At 47.8% G+C, this 16,703-nt stretch overlaps 10 protein-coding genes across 10 annotated transcripts; 8 read left to right on the forward strand and 2 right to left on the reverse strand.

Moving 5' to 3' along the window:
- Positions 1-2,362: 2,362 nt before the first annotated feature.
- Positions 2,363-4,730, forward strand: PPTG_14920 (hypothetical protein; the record flags this gene model as incomplete). Its single annotated transcript, XM_008912263.1, has 10 exons — positions 2,363-2,393; positions 2,464-2,643; positions 2,720-2,782; positions 2,854-3,223; positions 3,297-3,492; positions 3,571-3,730; positions 3,818-4,069; positions 4,171-4,376; positions 4,417-4,496; positions 4,559-4,730. 10 exons carry the CDS (start codon positions 2,363-2,365, stop codon positions 4,728-4,730), a joined length of 1,710 nt encoding a protein of 569 aa, XP_008910511.1.
- Positions 4,731-5,124: 394 nt separating this feature from the next.
- PPTG_14921 (hypothetical protein) lies at positions 5,125-7,359 on the forward strand (the record flags this gene model as incomplete). The annotated part of the gene is made up of 3 exons (XM_008912264.1): positions 5,125-5,713; positions 5,851-6,323; positions 6,415-7,359. 3 exons carry the CDS (start codon positions 5,125-5,127, stop codon positions 7,357-7,359), a joined length of 2,007 nt encoding a protein of 668 aa, XP_008910512.1.
- A 48-nt stretch (positions 7,360-7,407) lies between these two features.
- PPTG_14922 (hypothetical protein) lies at positions 7,408-7,664 on the reverse strand (the record flags this gene model as incomplete). The annotated part of the gene is made up of 2 exons (XM_008912265.1): positions 7,408-7,432; positions 7,501-7,664. The coding sequence occupies 2 exons, from the start codon at positions 7,662-7,664 to the stop codon at positions 7,408-7,410; spliced, it is 189 nt and encodes a 62-aa protein (XP_008910513.1).
- Positions 7,665-7,986: 322 nt separating this feature from the next.
- PPTG_14923 (hypothetical protein) lies at positions 7,987-8,301 on the forward strand (the record flags this gene model as incomplete). Its single annotated transcript, XM_008912266.1, has 1 exon — positions 7,987-8,301. One exon carries the CDS (start codon positions 7,987-7,989, stop codon positions 8,299-8,301), a length of 315 nt encoding a protein of 104 aa, XP_008910514.1.
- A 151-nt stretch (positions 8,302-8,452) lies between these two features.
- Positions 8,453-8,677, reverse strand: PPTG_23645 (hypothetical protein; the record flags this gene model as incomplete). Its single annotated transcript, XM_008912267.1, has 1 exon — positions 8,453-8,677. The coding sequence occupies one exon, from the start codon at positions 8,675-8,677 to the stop codon at positions 8,453-8,455; it is 225 nt and encodes a 74-aa protein (XP_008910515.1).
- A 60-nt stretch (positions 8,678-8,737) lies between these two features.
- PPTG_14924 (hypothetical protein) lies at positions 8,738-10,310 on the forward strand (the record flags this gene model as incomplete). The annotated part of the gene is made up of 4 exons (XM_008912268.1): positions 8,738-9,289; positions 9,447-9,772; positions 9,942-10,102; positions 10,168-10,310. The coding sequence occupies 4 exons, from the start codon at positions 8,738-8,740 to the stop codon at positions 10,308-10,310; spliced, it is 1,182 nt and encodes a 393-aa protein (XP_008910516.1).
- Positions 10,311-12,398: 2,088 nt separating this feature from the next.
- Positions 12,399-12,710, forward strand: PPTG_23646 (hypothetical protein; the record flags this gene model as incomplete). The annotated part of the gene is made up of 1 exon (XM_008912269.1): positions 12,399-12,710. The coding sequence occupies one exon, from the start codon at positions 12,399-12,401 to the stop codon at positions 12,708-12,710; it is 312 nt and encodes a 103-aa protein (XP_008910517.1).
- Positions 12,711-13,225: 515 nt separating this feature from the next.
- PPTG_14925 (hypothetical protein) lies at positions 13,226-14,287 on the forward strand (the record flags this gene model as incomplete). The annotated part of the gene is made up of 1 exon (XM_008912270.1): positions 13,226-14,287. One exon carries the CDS (start codon positions 13,226-13,228, stop codon positions 14,285-14,287), a length of 1,062 nt encoding a protein of 353 aa, XP_008910518.1.
- Positions 14,288-14,673: 386 nt separating this feature from the next.
- Positions 14,674-15,148, forward strand: PPTG_14926 (hypothetical protein; the record flags this gene model as incomplete). The annotated part of the gene is made up of 2 exons (XM_008912271.1): positions 14,674-14,729; positions 14,845-15,148. 2 exons carry the CDS (start codon positions 14,674-14,676, stop codon positions 15,146-15,148), a joined length of 360 nt encoding a protein of 119 aa, XP_008910519.1.
- Positions 15,149-15,426: 278 nt separating this feature from the next.
- Positions 15,427-16,634, forward strand: PPTG_14927 (hypothetical protein; the record flags this gene model as incomplete). The annotated part of the gene is made up of 2 exons (XM_008912272.1): positions 15,427-15,513; positions 15,567-16,634. The coding sequence occupies 2 exons, from the start codon at positions 15,427-15,429 to the stop codon at positions 16,632-16,634; spliced, it is 1,155 nt and encodes a 384-aa protein (XP_008910520.1).
- Between the last annotated feature and the right edge of the window lie 69 nt (positions 16,635-16,703).

A 16,703-nucleotide genomic window follows, 5' to 3' on the forward strand; every position in this document is an offset into this window, starting at 1 on the left:
GACTCTTCGTCGGAGCCGTTCATCCACCGGTCCTGCTGGAAGATCTCACCCGCAACCGTCGTGACTACATCGTGCCACACTAGCCTGTTACACTGGTAAAGCTGTAGTAAGAGCTGGCTTGGGAGAGTGATAGCACCAACTGTAGACTATAACTCGATCCTGGCACAACAGCGTCGAAAGTGGCAGGTGTAGCATTATCATTAACCACCACCAAAACAAGCCTGACGATGCAGCATCGATTGCACTTTGAGAGATGCCATATCCTTTGATCCAGATACGAAAAGTCGATGGAAACACCGCCAGTTTTGTGCCAATAATAATTGCAATTCCACCAGTATCCATCGCGGACAAAGTCGGCATATAAGTAGCACTTGCGGACGCGTCAGCATTTATCACTGAACTTTGACCCCCCGTTTCAGAATACATTAAAATATCCACAGAATTTGTAGTCTGAGCAAGATTTCTCGCTATTTCTCCGTTTATACTCGCAAAACTTTTACAGGTCGTAGCAGTAGTAGGGCACAAATTGATGTCAATTTGTTCCATCCAACCGGTCGCATCGTAATGTGCTAAAGCTTGTAAAAGACGTTTTGCGAAAAAAGAACTGATCTTTTCACGACAACCTGCGACTCGGCTGCGAAGATTGACACGACATGTTGACCCCCATGATGACACGAGCGAAAAAGCGAGAGATCCATTCTTTGATCGTGGAACTACAACAGAACCATCCAACAGCACCATGACACCCCAATCGAAGCCAGCAACTGGCATTTGAAACTCGTACTTCGGATTAACTTGAGACTGTTCGAAATACGATATACTTATGTTGTGCGCGAATCCAAAAGACCAGCCCGTCTTAAAAGAAAGTCAATTTCACGTCTTGAAACTCAAAAATATCAGTTGAAACAGCCGCACCGCTGTTCAAGGCAGACACAACACCTTGAACAAGAGAGACATTCGTCTCGCCAGGCTGTTTCGATAGAGGCGCAAGTACGTAAGTAATGGACGCCGGGGATAACGCGACTTGGCCAACACCACTTGGAGCATCGGGATATCGGCTGATGCTCCCAGCTTTGCAAACGCATCCGAAGGCACATCGACCTGAACAAAGTGGGCTAACCATACTACTACTAGTATGTCATCAACACTTTCACAACGAGATCTAAAACGCAACAGCTTGCTTTCCGAACGAGTCGCGTCCCTCGCTCACTCGCTGCGCTGTTGCGACGGTACCAGTCGGTTGTGGGTGGCCACAGTCCCGGCAGAAGGCGGCAGTGGAGTTTTCGAACGGCATCCGGCACTTAAGACACGAGGTCATCGGCGTCTCCAGTGAAGCATTGGCCACCACCGTCGACCGCGAATGCGCGGAGCTGGCAGAGGCTCCTGATATTGCGAAAGGTGACTGCCTTTGCCGCACCTGTTCTTGAGCTTCGAGGAATCTTGGTAGAGCGCCTGGAACCCTTGCCAGATCATGTACCGTATAGTTTCAAGAAGTATTGTCCGACGCTTTGAATTGGCTGGTACAACGCATTGACTAGGGGAAACACCCCTCCTCACAGTGTGGATCACTCTAGTGAGGAGCTTCCGATTCTAATTTCCAGCCAGTTTCTGAAGCAGCACAACCTGTTGGAGCACTACTGCGACATCAACGGGTTTGGCTGTGTGCGCTTGGATGACTCGGTCGGAGGAAGTATTCGACAGAACGCGATGAATCGGTTCTCTCAGTCATATGCCAAGTCGCTCATCTTCATGCTGAACGCGAAAGCGGGTGATGTCGGAATCAACTTGATTGCGACGCATACACAGTCATCTCGACAGCGACTGGAACATACAAGTGTAGTCTCTTTCGCTTGGAATTCTAAAGGGCGACAAAATAATCGCGGAACGATGGTGGTGAACGTTCCAGCAGAGTAGGCTATCAAATGCGAGGGTGAGAACTGAACGAGAGGCTTCGAACGCCATGACATGCATAGGTAACGACGCACTATATGCAGTCTAGCTCACACCGATCTTTGGACTCATGACGAGCAACAACATACCGAGAGAGTAACCACTCAGCTGGTTTTGTGATCTTCCGTTTTTTGTACACTTCGTGACTTGCAGCAGCCGGAGTGGGTACCGCAACCATAATTTGAGACATTTAGGGTCGTTTTAACGCCGTAATGGTTGCATTACCCAAATTCATAAATTACCTGCAAATTAAAAATCCAAAAATAACACTTCCGCATTAAGTACGTTTCTTTTAAGTACGATCATTCTAAGCCTCCAATTTCAGAAATTGCGTTGGTGCGGGAAGAACCCGGGTGACACGTGGCACCAGGACGCCAGCTTCTGATACGACGTGGACGAAGTGACGAGACCCATGAATCGAGCGCAAGATGCCAACGCACCCGGTAAGCGACAGATAGCTAGTATTTCCGGTTTCTTGGTCGTTTAGCTTGACCGTTGAATGATTGTGTGTAGCGAAGAATCGCCAGCGACTGACGAAGCTGCGAGATCTGTACACGGCTCTAGGCATCGAAGGTGACGACGACAGCAGCGATGATAGCAAGGACCAAGACGCTTCCGCTGGTGAGGATGAAGATTACGAAGAGGGGGGCCATTCGCGATCCGGATCCGATGGGGGTGACCTGACTACTACCGGTAATGGCCTATACTATTATTTATGCGTTGTTTGCTTTTTATTTATAAATATGTGCGTGTGCTGTTTGATATGTAGCGCTTAAGCAGCACAAGAAGGGCGTCAAGACAAAGCAGAAGGGCGCGGCAAAGGCAACATCATGTAAGGTTTCTTTATGGCTTATATGGTTGCTGTAAGAATAGCAGAATTTTGCTAATGGTTGCTATTGACAGGTGACAAGTTTGAGGCCACGCTGAGCCGCGTATCCCCGCATTTGCCATTGCCGTCCCGACCGCTGAAGAAACAGAAAACAGTTCCACGTTCGGATCATTCGGATAATGACGAGCATGAGGAGTCCCGATCTGCCGGCCAATCAGGGTCTTTAGGCGAGTACACGCCTAGGGTTCGAAGAAGCAAACATCTTGAAGAGATCGACTCGATGAACAATGACGGGGACAAAATTGTAAACGTAGTCCCTCCGTTCGCACCAAAGACAACAATTTCGTCGTGGCGTGATTTCGAAAAGCAGTTCACGGAGTACATGGAGAAGAATAATTTAAAATTTCGCGTGCGGAGTTCAGAAAGAACGGAATCATACAACAAGTATGAGTGTTAATATGCTATTATCTGTATAAAAGTATTGACGAAGCTCCGCTGTGTTTTTATTTGGTTTTAGAACGCACCAAGACCAAATACCTGTCACATTCGAGTACTCGCAAAGGATCTATCGGTGCACTCACGGTGTTTCCCAAAAATCAAGGTCCAAGGGGCATCGCAATCGCAAGCAGCGGTACTGCAAATGCTCGGCGCGACTAACGGCAATTGTTTGTCGCGTTTTGGGCAACCACTACGAAATTGTGCTTCGGAACCAGGTTTGGTCACTAATGTTATAATTACGATTATGTCTATGTAATTACGATGCTAATATCTATTAACTTCTGCTGTTTCAGAACCATACCCACTCACATTCCAACAGCGAAACCCAAGCTTCGAGTTACTTGACAACAGCTACGCTGCCACTCGACAATCAAGATCTTGAGGATGTGAAGACATTGACTGATGCACGTGTTTCTTCGACTCACATTACCAATTTCCTGAACGACCGCATTGGTTAGTAACTTTGTTTCGGACGACTTTGTTATTATTCAATCTTATCGGTATATATTATGATAATCTAACGTTATACAGTCTGTAAAGTGACGCCACAGCAAACCAGAAACCTTATCCGAAGTATCATGAGGCAAGATTCAGCTCAAGATAGAATGAAGGACTTGCTTCATGCTCTTCGACAGCTGGACGGCAGCGACGTGCTTGTCATCCAAGACCAGTTGGATATCACGTGTGGTGTGCTCATGCAGACGAAGGTACAGAAGATGATGTTCGATCGGTGGGGGGAATACTTGACGATGGACTTCACTCACTCTACAAACAACCTCGGCTACCATTTGGGTGAGTATGCTAAAGCAACCATATTGATTGTACGGTAACCCTTAACGCGACTTTAAATCTTATTACAACCGTACTATGATTATAATTGTTTTGTTTTGTAGGAAGTTTGGTCGTCACTACGTGTACGGGCAGAGGTTTCCCTGTAGTAGACTTCATGTGTCTGAACGAGAACGCAGTCACGATTAGTTCGATCTTGAAATATTTCAAGGAAAAGAATCCGGGATGGAAAGACGTCAAGAGCGTGGTGATCGACAAAGATTTCGTGGAATGGCAGGTTCTCGAGCAGACCCTTCCAAACGCACAAATTGTATTGTGTCAGTTTCATGCTATAACCTATTGAAAAAAAGGTGGTGAAACGTAAAGAATTCCGGCTGAGGGTTGCTGATAGAGAAGATTTACTCGATTTGATGACGAAGTTGCTCTACTGGTACGTTTACTGTGAAAAAATATCTACACACTAACAACTAACTATTCTATTCTCTGCGTTAGTCGAACGCAGGACGCGTATCAATCCGGCTATGATGCGCTGAAGGAATACTGCAGAGCCGCAAGGAAAAGCGCGTTCTTCGCCTATTTCGAGAAAAAACTGGCATTCCTGCCGCATTATGTGGTCGAACTACGCACATGGGAAACACTTTACTGCTGGGAATACGACCACTAACAGGATCGAGTCTAACTGGAAATACTTGAAGATGCTTCTCGGGCTCAAGACAAGAATTGACAAGACATTGGCGGGCTTACTCCAGCACCAGATGATTATTACGCGTCAGATAGTATCTGCAATTGAGAAGCAGCATTCATCATCGCGATTGCCGAAGACTGTGCCTTCATTCTTGCGAGCGGTGGCAAGGAGGCTTTCACCGTACATGTTGGAGAAAGTGAGAAATGAATGGGAGGGATTCGTGAATGGGAATGAAAGAACAACTTGCATGCATGAAAAACCAGTTTCGAAATGGAAAGTTTATTATTCACACCATGTTTTTGAGTGCGACGACGTGGATTGGACATAAACATGCCTATTCTACTCAAGCCACCACTTGCCATGCTGTCATCTGATGCATGTAGCGAGCGAGGGCCATGAATTCCAGATATTACCTGGTATCTCAGTCCTTGAGCGCTGGAGTACTTTTGAAGCGCTAGACGTCAAGGATGAACTGACTTCTGCGGCCAACGCCCTACAACCTATTGTGAACATGTCAAAGTTAAAGTTGCCGAAGCGCATAAGGTTGCCGGACAGTAGTGACCAATCAGCTGAGGAACGGAAGTCGCACACGCCGTCAGATGATAAGAGAGAAGTTGTATATATTCGACTACGCCGGGGTGAATGTGCCAAACAAGTTGTGCTTACGTCAGCTGAAAAATATTCATACGCGAAGGCGATGTTAGAACCACTGCTCAAGCATCTCTCCGAGTTGTCCAGTGCCGATTTCTATCAGGAGCTTAAAGCTTGGAAAGAGACTGTGGAAGCTGGGTTGAGCAGGAGGGAGGCTGCTACTGCTAACACTAGGGACATTGGCGACAACGAAGACGATGAGGCCGAAGCTGAGCTGTACTCGTTTCTAAATCCTCCTTCTGATCTGTCTACAACTAATCTCATGAATGCGCTACAAAATACGGAAGGTGTGACAGATGGTAGCAGCGATGGTGAGCCCATACCACAAACGCAGAAAGCAGAGATTTCTCTAGTGGATTCAGAACAAGTTTTGAGCGTGGAAGATAACGCGAACCAGCAGCAACCCCTCAAACGCCTCGTTTTGCAAGTTTCTGTGGACCTAATAAAGCTGAACATGGCGGGCTTGAACAAGCTGATACACCGACACCTCCAGGTTCAGACGTACCAGCTCGACAAGTGGATATTATAAACGTTCCAAAGCCGAAAACGAAAGGAAAAACACGATCAAACCCCAAGCAACTGAGACAGACAAAGATTGCGACTCGTCTCGCCGTGCACAAGTACCCTAGCGACCTGACGGTGCAGCTCTACGAGTTTGTCATCTGGGCACGGAACACGTCAAGTATGATACTTGTGGCAGAAATGGTGAACAAGTATTTAGTTCAGCTGGACGACGCGTACCTCAGGGCACGTACTATTGAATGCGGCTGGGAGGCAATGAGACCAGCAGCATATATGCATCCATTTGTAATTCCGGGACCGCTAGAGCTGAACTGCGGGAACCAGACCCACTTGATTATTCCATCAAGAAGCAGGCATCCAGCTCGATCTCGTGGCGTCTATCGATCCCAACCTGTGGAAGTTTAGCGGGTAAGGTTGCTGTATCGATATGGTTGCTATAAATTAAGGTTGCCGAAGTATGGTTGCACTAACAACAGTTTGCTCTAGACAGTACGTGGGCGCTGCAACAACATTCTATTATGTGAAGACCAAGGTGCGTCAATGGTTCGAAGACCGGAAATGGTTAGAGCAGGATTGGCGAAAGATTGTCTCAGATGTGGACTTCCTTGCTGTGGAGACTGGAACTAGTGGTTTGTCTTCGGACGCTGTGCGCGCCCGGCATTGGGCCATGGCAAATGAGGTCATTTCGAAATTCGCGTCATGTCGCCTGAGTGCTGAATTTGTGACGCCTTCTAGAGGGTGCTTCATCACATTTGAAAACGTGGTGGGTGCCCTGTGTAAAGGCTGGCTGAATGATAGCCCAATTGACTTCTGCCTTGAGGTCATTGGTTCCACGGCAGAGAAATGTCACGTGCTGTCATCGCACACGACGTCAACTGGGAGGCCAAAGACACCAAAGAAACTTATAACCGATACCAAGTTTATCATCCAGCCGGTCAATTTGAAAAGGAGCCATGGGGGAGTCGTAATCACGACATTACACTATCTGGAAAGTGCTGATATTTTACGGGTACATCCCTACCTGTATGAGCCCCTCATCGACGAAGAGTACCATGAGGATATGGAGGAAGTTTGGAAGGGCATTAAGGACCAGGAGAATAAGGTCGTTATGGAAGGGCTTCGCGGTTTCGTGAAGCGATGGTGCCAAGCGTCGACACCCACAACTAAACTACGCATAGATCCGATTCAGTGGGTCGAAGTTCCGCAGCAACCTGACTACGCGAGCTGTGGAGTGTTTGTTGTGGCACAGGCTTTCAGTTATGTACATGGGAATCTTCAATGGCAGCACAATAACATTTCCAAGACCGACGTACAGGTTATGCGTCTGCGAATGCTGTGGTTGATCCTATGTAAGTCACGCGAGAGCCCCATGGCTCGTGGCAAAGTGGAAAGGATGAAGAAAATTCAGGATCAGCTACTGAAAGAACTAAAGTAGGACGTTGAAGCTGTATTAAGGCTTAATACAGACAATACTTAGCACTAGCTATTCAATTTGTTGACTGCCATCTCTAGCAGCACCCCGAACGAGAGGTTTCCGTCGTGAACCACGCCGATGTCGCCCATTTCTGAAGCCAACGCGTAGATGTTCTCCTCGTTGTCCTCAATACGAGACAACAGCTCCATCTGAGCTCTTAGTATCTTTTCCAGACCCATGCCGATCTTATCTAGCTTGTTCGTCATGTCCATAAACTCGCCAACTCGTGCGCGTACCAGCTCACGTGCCAGCAAACGTCCGTCCATTGTTGCGCTGTGCTTGGATCTTTGCGAAATATGCTAAGTGCTAAAAATGTGTACCACACGGAAACTGCGTAGTAAACACACTAATAAGTTGGATACATGCACTTAATGTGGTTAACATATCTCTAAATTTAGGGAGTGCTCGTACGCTATCGCGTTATGTATTGGCAATAATGGTGACGACGACGACGTGGCAATGTAATTTAAAATAAATTACCAGTGAACATATGGTTTTGTGGTTGCTTTAGGTCATAAGGTTGCGCTATTTTCTGTCGTCTTGTCGTATTGTGGTTGCGGTAACGCCTCTCTGCAGCAGCCGGCGGACATGGAAGAGCTCCGAGCCAAGTTTCACAACGACGATCTGCGTCTGTTCGATGGCGACCTGGACGAATGGCTCAACCTCGCGCGGGTCAACGCCATCTACCGCGTCCGCGTGCGCGGCACAACGCAGGTGATGCTGGTGAAGAAATACCTCCTCAATCATCGCGTCGTGGTGCGCCGTGGCGATAATACTGGCCAGGTGCTCGATCTTCTTCTAGTCGACGACCAAGGAGAGGAGAACCCCGAGTTCAACTCTGCGACGATGGCGGTCTACGTCAAGCTCATTGATATCTACAACATTGATAAGCTGTGTCGCTGATGCTCAACCCACGCAAGACCAAGAAACGACAAAAAGCTAAACTGCGTAGCGTGGTCGCTCGCTTGACAGAAGAATCTGACGTTCGCACAGTTATGCCAGATAAGAAGCAATCTCTTCAAAGCGCTGGAGAATGAAAAGCCGAGATTGATGACTACGATGACCACGCTGACGATGTGGAGGCGTTTGCATTTCGCCCGATCGCCAGTACAGAGTCCGCTAACACGATCGCCAGTACAGAGTCCGCTAACACGATCGCCAGTACAGTATCCGCCAGCACGATCGCCAATACATGTACAGAGTCCGCCAGCACGATCGACAGTAGTCCACCAGTATTTTCGCTGGCATAGAGTATCCACTTATTCGCCTTGAACAGCATGAGCTGTTTTGCAACGCCGATGGAAGTGTCGTAGATGTCGCGGTGCGTGGTGAACGTTCGATGGAGAAAATCCTGTTCAAAACGAAGGACATTGGCACGTTCTTCGGGATGCAGAGCTTAGTCAAGACAATACTCTCGGATGAATCCAAGTATCAAAAAGGTGTCGACTACGTCATTGTCTCCGAAAGTTTAAACGACCAGCGGTCTACCGTCGATCGAGACTTCGTGTGCCTGACATATCAAGGGTTAATTTGTGTTATCTTCGTATCTTCAAGTGGGAACGAGAACCGCTCGAAGATGGTTAGCTGGAGTTTGCGAATTTTGTATGCGCATCAACTTGGTTCAGATGAAGAGCGGTGCGATGTAGCAAGTGATCTTTTGAAGGTTATCCTCAATCTAAAGCTCTGCGGGCTGTACTTCGTCGACTTTGACCGGGTGTCTGACTTGTATGAGACGATGGGCCTCAACAAAACTGAGTATCCTCCAGAAAGCTACGGACCGTATCGCATTGGAAAGTTGGGCCTTTCCGAAGACTTTCCCCAACGATACAAGAATTTGAAGTCTCACTATGGACGATACACGCCCAACGTGAACTTGAAGTGGATTCTACTGGTGCCAAAAGGATGTTTGGACGATACTGAACGTCGCTTGCTCAAACTTGTCGATGGATACGCGATGAGTTGCACTTCAAAAAATACAGAGAAGTCGTGATCTACGATCCTGTTCGAGAGACTTGAAGTCTCAAGATAATTTCATTTTATAACACGAGCTGAAACACATTTACAACCTCATCGCGGATGAGTTTCCCTGCTTCGACTTCGACAAGAAGTTGAAAGAACTCGAACTGATTGCCGAAGCCAAGTTTGCAAAGAAAGAGATCGAAAACACTCGCGGGAATAGTGATCTCAGAGTTGCGTGGTTGACAGATTTACTTAATCTTAAGGACCCGCATGCCAAGGAAGTAGCTCAGCTGAAGGAAACACATGCCAAGGACGTCATCAGAATCCATGAGCTGGAACTGCAGCTGCTACGCAAGGATATGGAGATTCAGGCGCTTCGCCACCGCGATCAGATGCCTCGCCACGAGAACAGCGAGTAGTTTGGGGGACGTGTGAAAAAGTGCCAGATTCTGGCATGTGAAAAAGAGCACCTATCAGTTTCGTAATTTCCGGTTGTGAAAGGTGACCTCGTACAATTAATAGTTATTGATATAGGTGCAAATCCACTCACCTATTAATTATGAGGATGCATTTCACTTGTATAGCACGAGTGTTGGATTCAAATTGCCGAGCCAGGCTCCAGGAGCATTCCACATTTTGCCTCAAGAGCGAGAGCCGACCATCGGCATGGACGAACTGCTCAAAGAGCCAGCGTTTCATAATGAGACCAAAAGGATTCTCACTCAAGTATTTGATCCTGGTAACGGTTGGTTCAATGCAATTGTCGCTGCTAAGGCCGCTCATGTCGAAAAAATGGCTCAGCTTGAGAAGAAGAGATCGCTCAGCTCAAAAACGCTCATGCCAAGGACGTCAACAGGATTCACGAATTGGAACTGCAGCTGCTACGCAAGGACATTGAGATCCAGGCGCTTCACCACCGCGACCAGATGCAGCGCCACGAGGACAGCGCGTAAAGTTTGGGGGCATGTGAAAAACGACCCGGGGGTGTGAAAAGGAATACCCATCAGTTTTGTAATTTCTGAATGTGAAGGTGACCTCGTACAAATAATAATAATTTTTGATAGGAGGTACAGATCACCACTGATTACTAATTATGAGGATGCATTTAGCCTTAGCTCCTGAGGAAGATCCATCCGATTTGGGAGGATACTTCGTGATCAAGGGCAATCAGTACATCATCATCAACATGGAGAGCATGAAGTACAATAAGGGTATTTGTAACCAAATCGCCGCAGTGAACCAAATCGCCGCACTATGCGATTTTGTTCCCGTTGGTAGCATGACCATACAAACTACAGTATATTTAGCTTCAACTTGTGCTTCAACCATGGTGTGTTACAGGTATCCTTTGTGCGAAGCTATTTGTCGTCCAACAATCGATTCTAGCGTCCCCGCAGAGACTCGTACCGCAAAACCACTACTCTATTCCGAATCCAACGCTTCGGAAGAACATCATTTACCGTTTTGCGAGCCTTCGATCACCAACCACAGCCTCAAGATGCCGTCGATTCCTAAACGGAAGTCCTTCCCCGGCTCACTGAGCCTTCAAAATGAGGAGACAACAAGGAAGAAATGGACGGAGATGGACTTACGCGCTGCTCTAGCTGCTGTCACCTCCAATGGCCCCGAGCGACTCTCCAAGCGGGCGGCCGAACGGGTATTTGGTGTTTCGGCCAAGGCCATCGGTAGGTACTTGGCCGGACAGCAAATCGGAGTCAAACCAGGTCGAACAAGTGCTCTTCGAGATGTTGAAGAAGATGCCCTCGTCGAAGGGCTTCTGGACAGAGCTCGACGAGGCTTTCCTGCAACACGACTTCACCTCAAAGCCATTGTTCTCGATGCTATCAGCGATGGAAGAGCACATCAATTCGGACCGTATGGACCCTCGACCAAGTGGATCTCTTCGTTTCTGAGCCGCCACTCGACTAGACTCACCGTCCGCAAGGCTAGAATTCTTGATAGTGCGCGGGTGAACGCGACTGAAAGGTCTGAGATTGAGTACTTTTTTGCTGAGTATTCAGACTTTATAAAGAACCATCCAATTACTCCAGCTCAAATATACAACTGTGACTAGACTGGCGTAGACCCTCTAGGTGGAGCCCCCAAGAAGGTCATCACGAAAAAAGGTGCAAAGAGTGTTGCAGTTCAAATTGGCCAGGATCGAGAAAACACTACCGTCCTGTCAGCTATAAGTGCTACTGGAGCCTTGAGTCTCCCTTATTTATCTTCAAGGGAGTGGGGTTTCCGAGTGACTTTCTAAACGGTGCTCCACCAGGAAGCAAGGGTACTTCGACACCAAGCGCGTTTATTGATAGCGACATCTTCGAAGAATGGATCGACCACTTCATTGAGCATATTCCTGCATCCCGACCTGTCCTTTTGATTTTGGACAACCACGCATCTCACGTGAGGCTACCTGTTCGACGGAAATGTATTTCTAATGGAATCCATCTTCTAAGTTTTCCGCCACATACAACTCACGTACTGCTGCCGCTTGACGCTGGCTGTTTTCGTTCGTTCAAGTCCAATTGGAGAGACATCATACTTGAATGGTCAAGAAGTACAGGAGGTGCTTCATTACCTCGCCATTGTCGTTCTGAGGTAATTGGGAAAGCGATGCTGGAAGCGTTTACACCGCTAAACATTATTGGCTCCTGGAGATCGACAGGTATGTGGCCTGTAAAAAAGCAAAGAGTCTTAGAATCGTTGAATATGGACTGTTCGAAGGATTCTGTGCTGGAATCGAAGTACGCAAAGTTCATCGCCGTCCAAAACCCACTGCCACTTGAAGAAATTGAAGATCAAGGGTTGCGGCGCCTCAAAAACAACGGTCTAGATGTACACGGCTTTCGAATGTACTCAATCGCGTATAGGGACCTCGTAAAGCCAACCCCAATTAAAGGAAGATCTCCAAACAAAGTGGTCGTCAAGCTTGGAGCTAAGAGGCTGCTTACGCACGCAGACTGTATTGCCGAAGAAGAACGCAGAGACGAACTCACACGTGACTCCATCGAGACCTCGCTAATGAAGTTTGAAGATTCATGCGAAAAAAACGTGAGAAAGAGCACCGTAAACGCAAAACAAACGTTGAGAAAGGGGAGAAACGAAGATTAAGCGAGAACCGAAAGCTCATGCAGTTGGAAGACAAAGCCACTAGACGTGTCATGGCAGCTGAAAGACGTTTGCTCACAGCCAAGTTGAAGGAAGACAAACGCGTAGCCACTGAACAGCGCCGAAAAAATGCCCAAGAGAGAAAAGAAGCTGGAGAGCGAGATAAAGAGGCAAGGCGGATGGTCCGGCTCCAGAACGAAGTGCTGCGAGGTAAGAAGTCAGCAAAAAGGGCCAAGATGTAGATACTTTTTGTATGAAATTAGTTGTACCATACGGTGCGGCGATTTGACTCGGTCTGTCGCCGGGGCCGAAAATAAACAGCAACTTTTTGAGCTTGACATATTGACGTCAATTCGACGCGGATCCAGACTTCCTGCACATCAGGAGAACGAGGAGATCAGTGGCTTTTACCAGATATACTTAGATCCCGGTGAAACCAATTATTTACATCAAATCGACTATTTTTGTGGAATAGTGCGGCGATTTGATTACACATACCCTTAGAGCTTAGTTTTAAATATTGAACACTGGACTGCATTTCTAGCAAATCACGAAATCACCTCTACGCCTATTAATTAAATGGTGCGATGTTTCCAGAAGATACCAAAATACTACTTAGTGTCGCTACTTCAGGTGAATTTTCTAGAATCGCTGAGGATCAAAACATGATGGCAGCATCTAATAACTAGCTGAAGAGACGTCATATACGACCAATCCACACTCAATTTCGAATTTGCACGGCACATCATAGGTCACTATGGCACCTTCCCAAAGAAGCACCCGCAGAGGCTCTGCCAGAGCCGCCAACCGCTCGCTGTCACCTCAAGATATTGCCCAAGGTGTGTCAGTGCTCACTCAACTGGATACCCACCGCCAAGCAGCTCGTGCGAGTGCAGCGTCGCTGTGTCTCGTCGAACCGGAGGACGAGGTCGACTCGCCGTGCCCAATCTATCACTCATTTCGCACCAGCGACCCCGAAAATCCCAGCCGCCTAATCAACTTCTCTCATCACGAGTTCGAGCGGCTTTGGAGCCAAGTTCGCATGCACATCAGCGAGAATTGGAACGTTGGCCGCGGTCGGAAATGTGAACAAACTCCAAAGAACGTATTTTTCATGGTTCTAACCGTCTTAAAGCACTGCGGCAAGTGGGACGTTGTCGCCAGTATCTTTCGCTTCAAGACCGGTGCCTTCCAGAAGATGATTTTATCATTCGCGGGGGTTATTGCTCCTTTTCTTTACGACCGGTTTGTCGCTTCCGTTGCTAATAAGTTTACAATGGAGCAGCTCGTACTCGGTGGTAACACGTTTGACCACCACCCCTACCCCCGCTACGCTACAGATGTTACCTTCCAACAGAGTAACATGCCGTCGGGCAAAATGAAGGAGCGCGCGTCGTATTACAGTGCGAAGCATCACCTTCATGGTCACAAGGTAGATGTGTCAGTATTACCCAATGGGCTTGCCTTGAACTGTACAAAGCATTACCTTGGTATCAAAGCCGATATTGAGATTTTCCGTCACAACCACGCCTTTCACCTTCAGCACCTTCTCAAGAGCTCAAGCGAAAGGAATATGACGGATGAGGGTCCGATGAAGGATAAGTATCCGGATTCGTGGTGCGTACTTGCGGACAAAGGCTATCAAGGTTTAGCTGATGACTTTCGCGTGATTACCCCAATCAAGAAAAGACCACTACAGCAACTGACACTGGATGAAGGCAGGACAAATGATCGCATTGCCCACGACCGAGTCATTGTCGAAAACTACTTCGAGCGACTGACAACGTTGTGGGCAATGTGCTCCGACAAGTATCGATGAGACAAGAATAACTATGACATGTTCTTTCGCTCCTGCGTCGCTCTTACAAACTTTCATGTGCGGATCCTTCCGCTACGCGATGAAGACGGAGAGAACTACTCGAACTATTTGAAACGACTTCAACTTCTTGGAAATGGAATGAGACCAAAGCGGTTGGAAGTGCAGCGCCACTATCGGGAAAAACGTCGAATGCGCCTTCGCGGAATGTTAACTGATCACATCGAACGTCCTTTATCAGGAAGCCATCGTATTCGTGCGATGGCTAAGAGCGACTCAGAGAGTGAGGATTTATTAAACCACGAGAGCTACGTATTTAGTTAATAGAGATTCGCCGGTCGTTCTTTTTGCGACTTAGAGTTTGAGAATATTTTCAATGATTTGATAAAATGAACCGCTCAAAGAGCAAAGGCAAACAAATCCACCTGGCTTTCCTTATAAACTCGTATGTGTGTTGATTTTGATAATAATTCGATCACTCCAAAAAGACGGCCACAAATCTACGTGTTGGCGTTTATTATTCCCATTACCCAGTAACTAACTTTGAGATCTAATGAGAGCCGCGAGTTCGCCAACGAGGGACACAAAAATGATATTTGCCGCGCAGACATTATCAGCAAACCGGGCGACGGGTTCGAGAATTCGTACAACTGCGTTCTCAAGCTCCTAAACAACCACTCTATCGTTCTCAACATGAGCATGGCCGGGTTTAAGGAAATCGAAGTTCCATTCTTCATGTTCTTCCGAGCGCTTGGGGTCTACTCCGCTAAGGACATCATTTCGTACATCACGTACTCATTCGACGATGAAGAACCCATCAACAAGCAGATGCTCAATATTCTCGAGAGAGCCATGACCAACTAGTACCCGGACATTAACAAATACTCTGAAGAACGAGTTCCCAGGGAAAAAGGGAGAACCAGCCGGATCGGTCAATGTCATCACCAATAAAGACGACGTGCTCTAGGTGCTGACTCGATGCCTCAAGTATTACGACTCTTACAAGACGAAGACGACGCCCTCAACATCGAACGCTTTTTACTCGCGCGACTCGAGCAGACTATCGACCAGAAAAAAAGTTCCTTCCGCATATCGGTCTCCGGCCTGAGGATCGCTAAAAGAAGGCCGCCTACTTCGGACACATGATCCACCGAATGCTGCTGGTTCATCTCGGGTACTCGACTCTACCGACCGAGACTCCTACAAGAACAAGCGCATCAACGATGCCGGTATGTCCTACTCCCGAGTCTTCAAGACACAGTTCAACTTCATGGTTGATCAGAAACTCAAACGGCAGTTCATGAAGAAGTTCAAGAACTCCAGCTTCATGGACGTCAATTTGCACGCGCTTTTTAAGAGCGCCATCAAGGCGGAAGACTTTGAGAAGGCGTTGATGAATGCGATCGTTAGTGGAGACAAGACGCTTACCGTCAACAAGATGACATTCAAGAACCGCCTCTCCTCGCAGCAGCTTCACCACAAGAACAAGCTCAATGTGCTCACGACGTTCCGCAGCATTGACACACTCAACAAGGGCAACAGCGCGAAGTCTTCTGAGCGAGCTATTACGCTTCGGCAGGTGCACCCAACCGGAACAGGGTATATGTGCGGCATTACGTCCGCGGATACAGGAATTAAGGTTGGCATGAGCAAGCAACTGAGCGTCAGCGCTGATATTACGTCGGCCTCATCGTCGGAGGTGCTCAAGCACATCGTGTTGGAGGACAAGCAGCTCATCAAGACTGAGGCGATTCTTCAGGACATGACGCTGGTTAACAAACACAACCTTCACAAGGTTTTCGTCAACGGAGACTGGCTGGGATGCGTCCATGACTTCGCACTGTTCTTGACGATCTATCGCAAGAAGCGGCGCAGCGGGGAGATCCATCTCTACACAACGGTGTCGCATAACATCGCAGCCAACGAGATTCACATGTGGGTGGACTCGGGCCGTCTCGTTCGCCCGCTACTCGTGGTCAGCAACAACATGGCCAAGAAGGGCTACACCCACGACACGTTTAGGCAGTGGATCTCTCTCACCAACGACCACATCGCACAGCTTCAAGCGAGGAAGATCGACATTGACGATCTCGCTCGGCAAGGAATTGTTGAGTACATCTCTCCGGAAGAGCACGAGAACACCTACATCGCTTTTGAGCACGATCGTTTCAAGCAGCACATCACCGACCCCCTCCATCGCTTTTATTTTTTACGTCAATCGGGCAGCTATCGAAGCAATCCAATACGCATCATGGGCAACTCGAAGCGGCTCGCCACACACTGCTCCTGGTGGCCATGCTATTTCAGCATTCATAAATGGTGGATACGTATCAACACCATCCCTTCCTGACCAATCGAAATCGATCAACACGACTCGGTTCTTACTGGAATCCCACATCACGTTATGCTCCCGAAGATC

Source organism: Phytophthora parasitica (assembly GCF_000247585.1).
Source record: "Phytophthora parasitica INRA-310 unplaced genomic scaffold supercont2.45, whole genome shotgun sequence".
Lineage (NCBI taxonomy): Eukaryota > Oomycota > Peronosporomycetes > Peronosporales > Peronosporaceae > Phytophthora > Phytophthora nicotianae.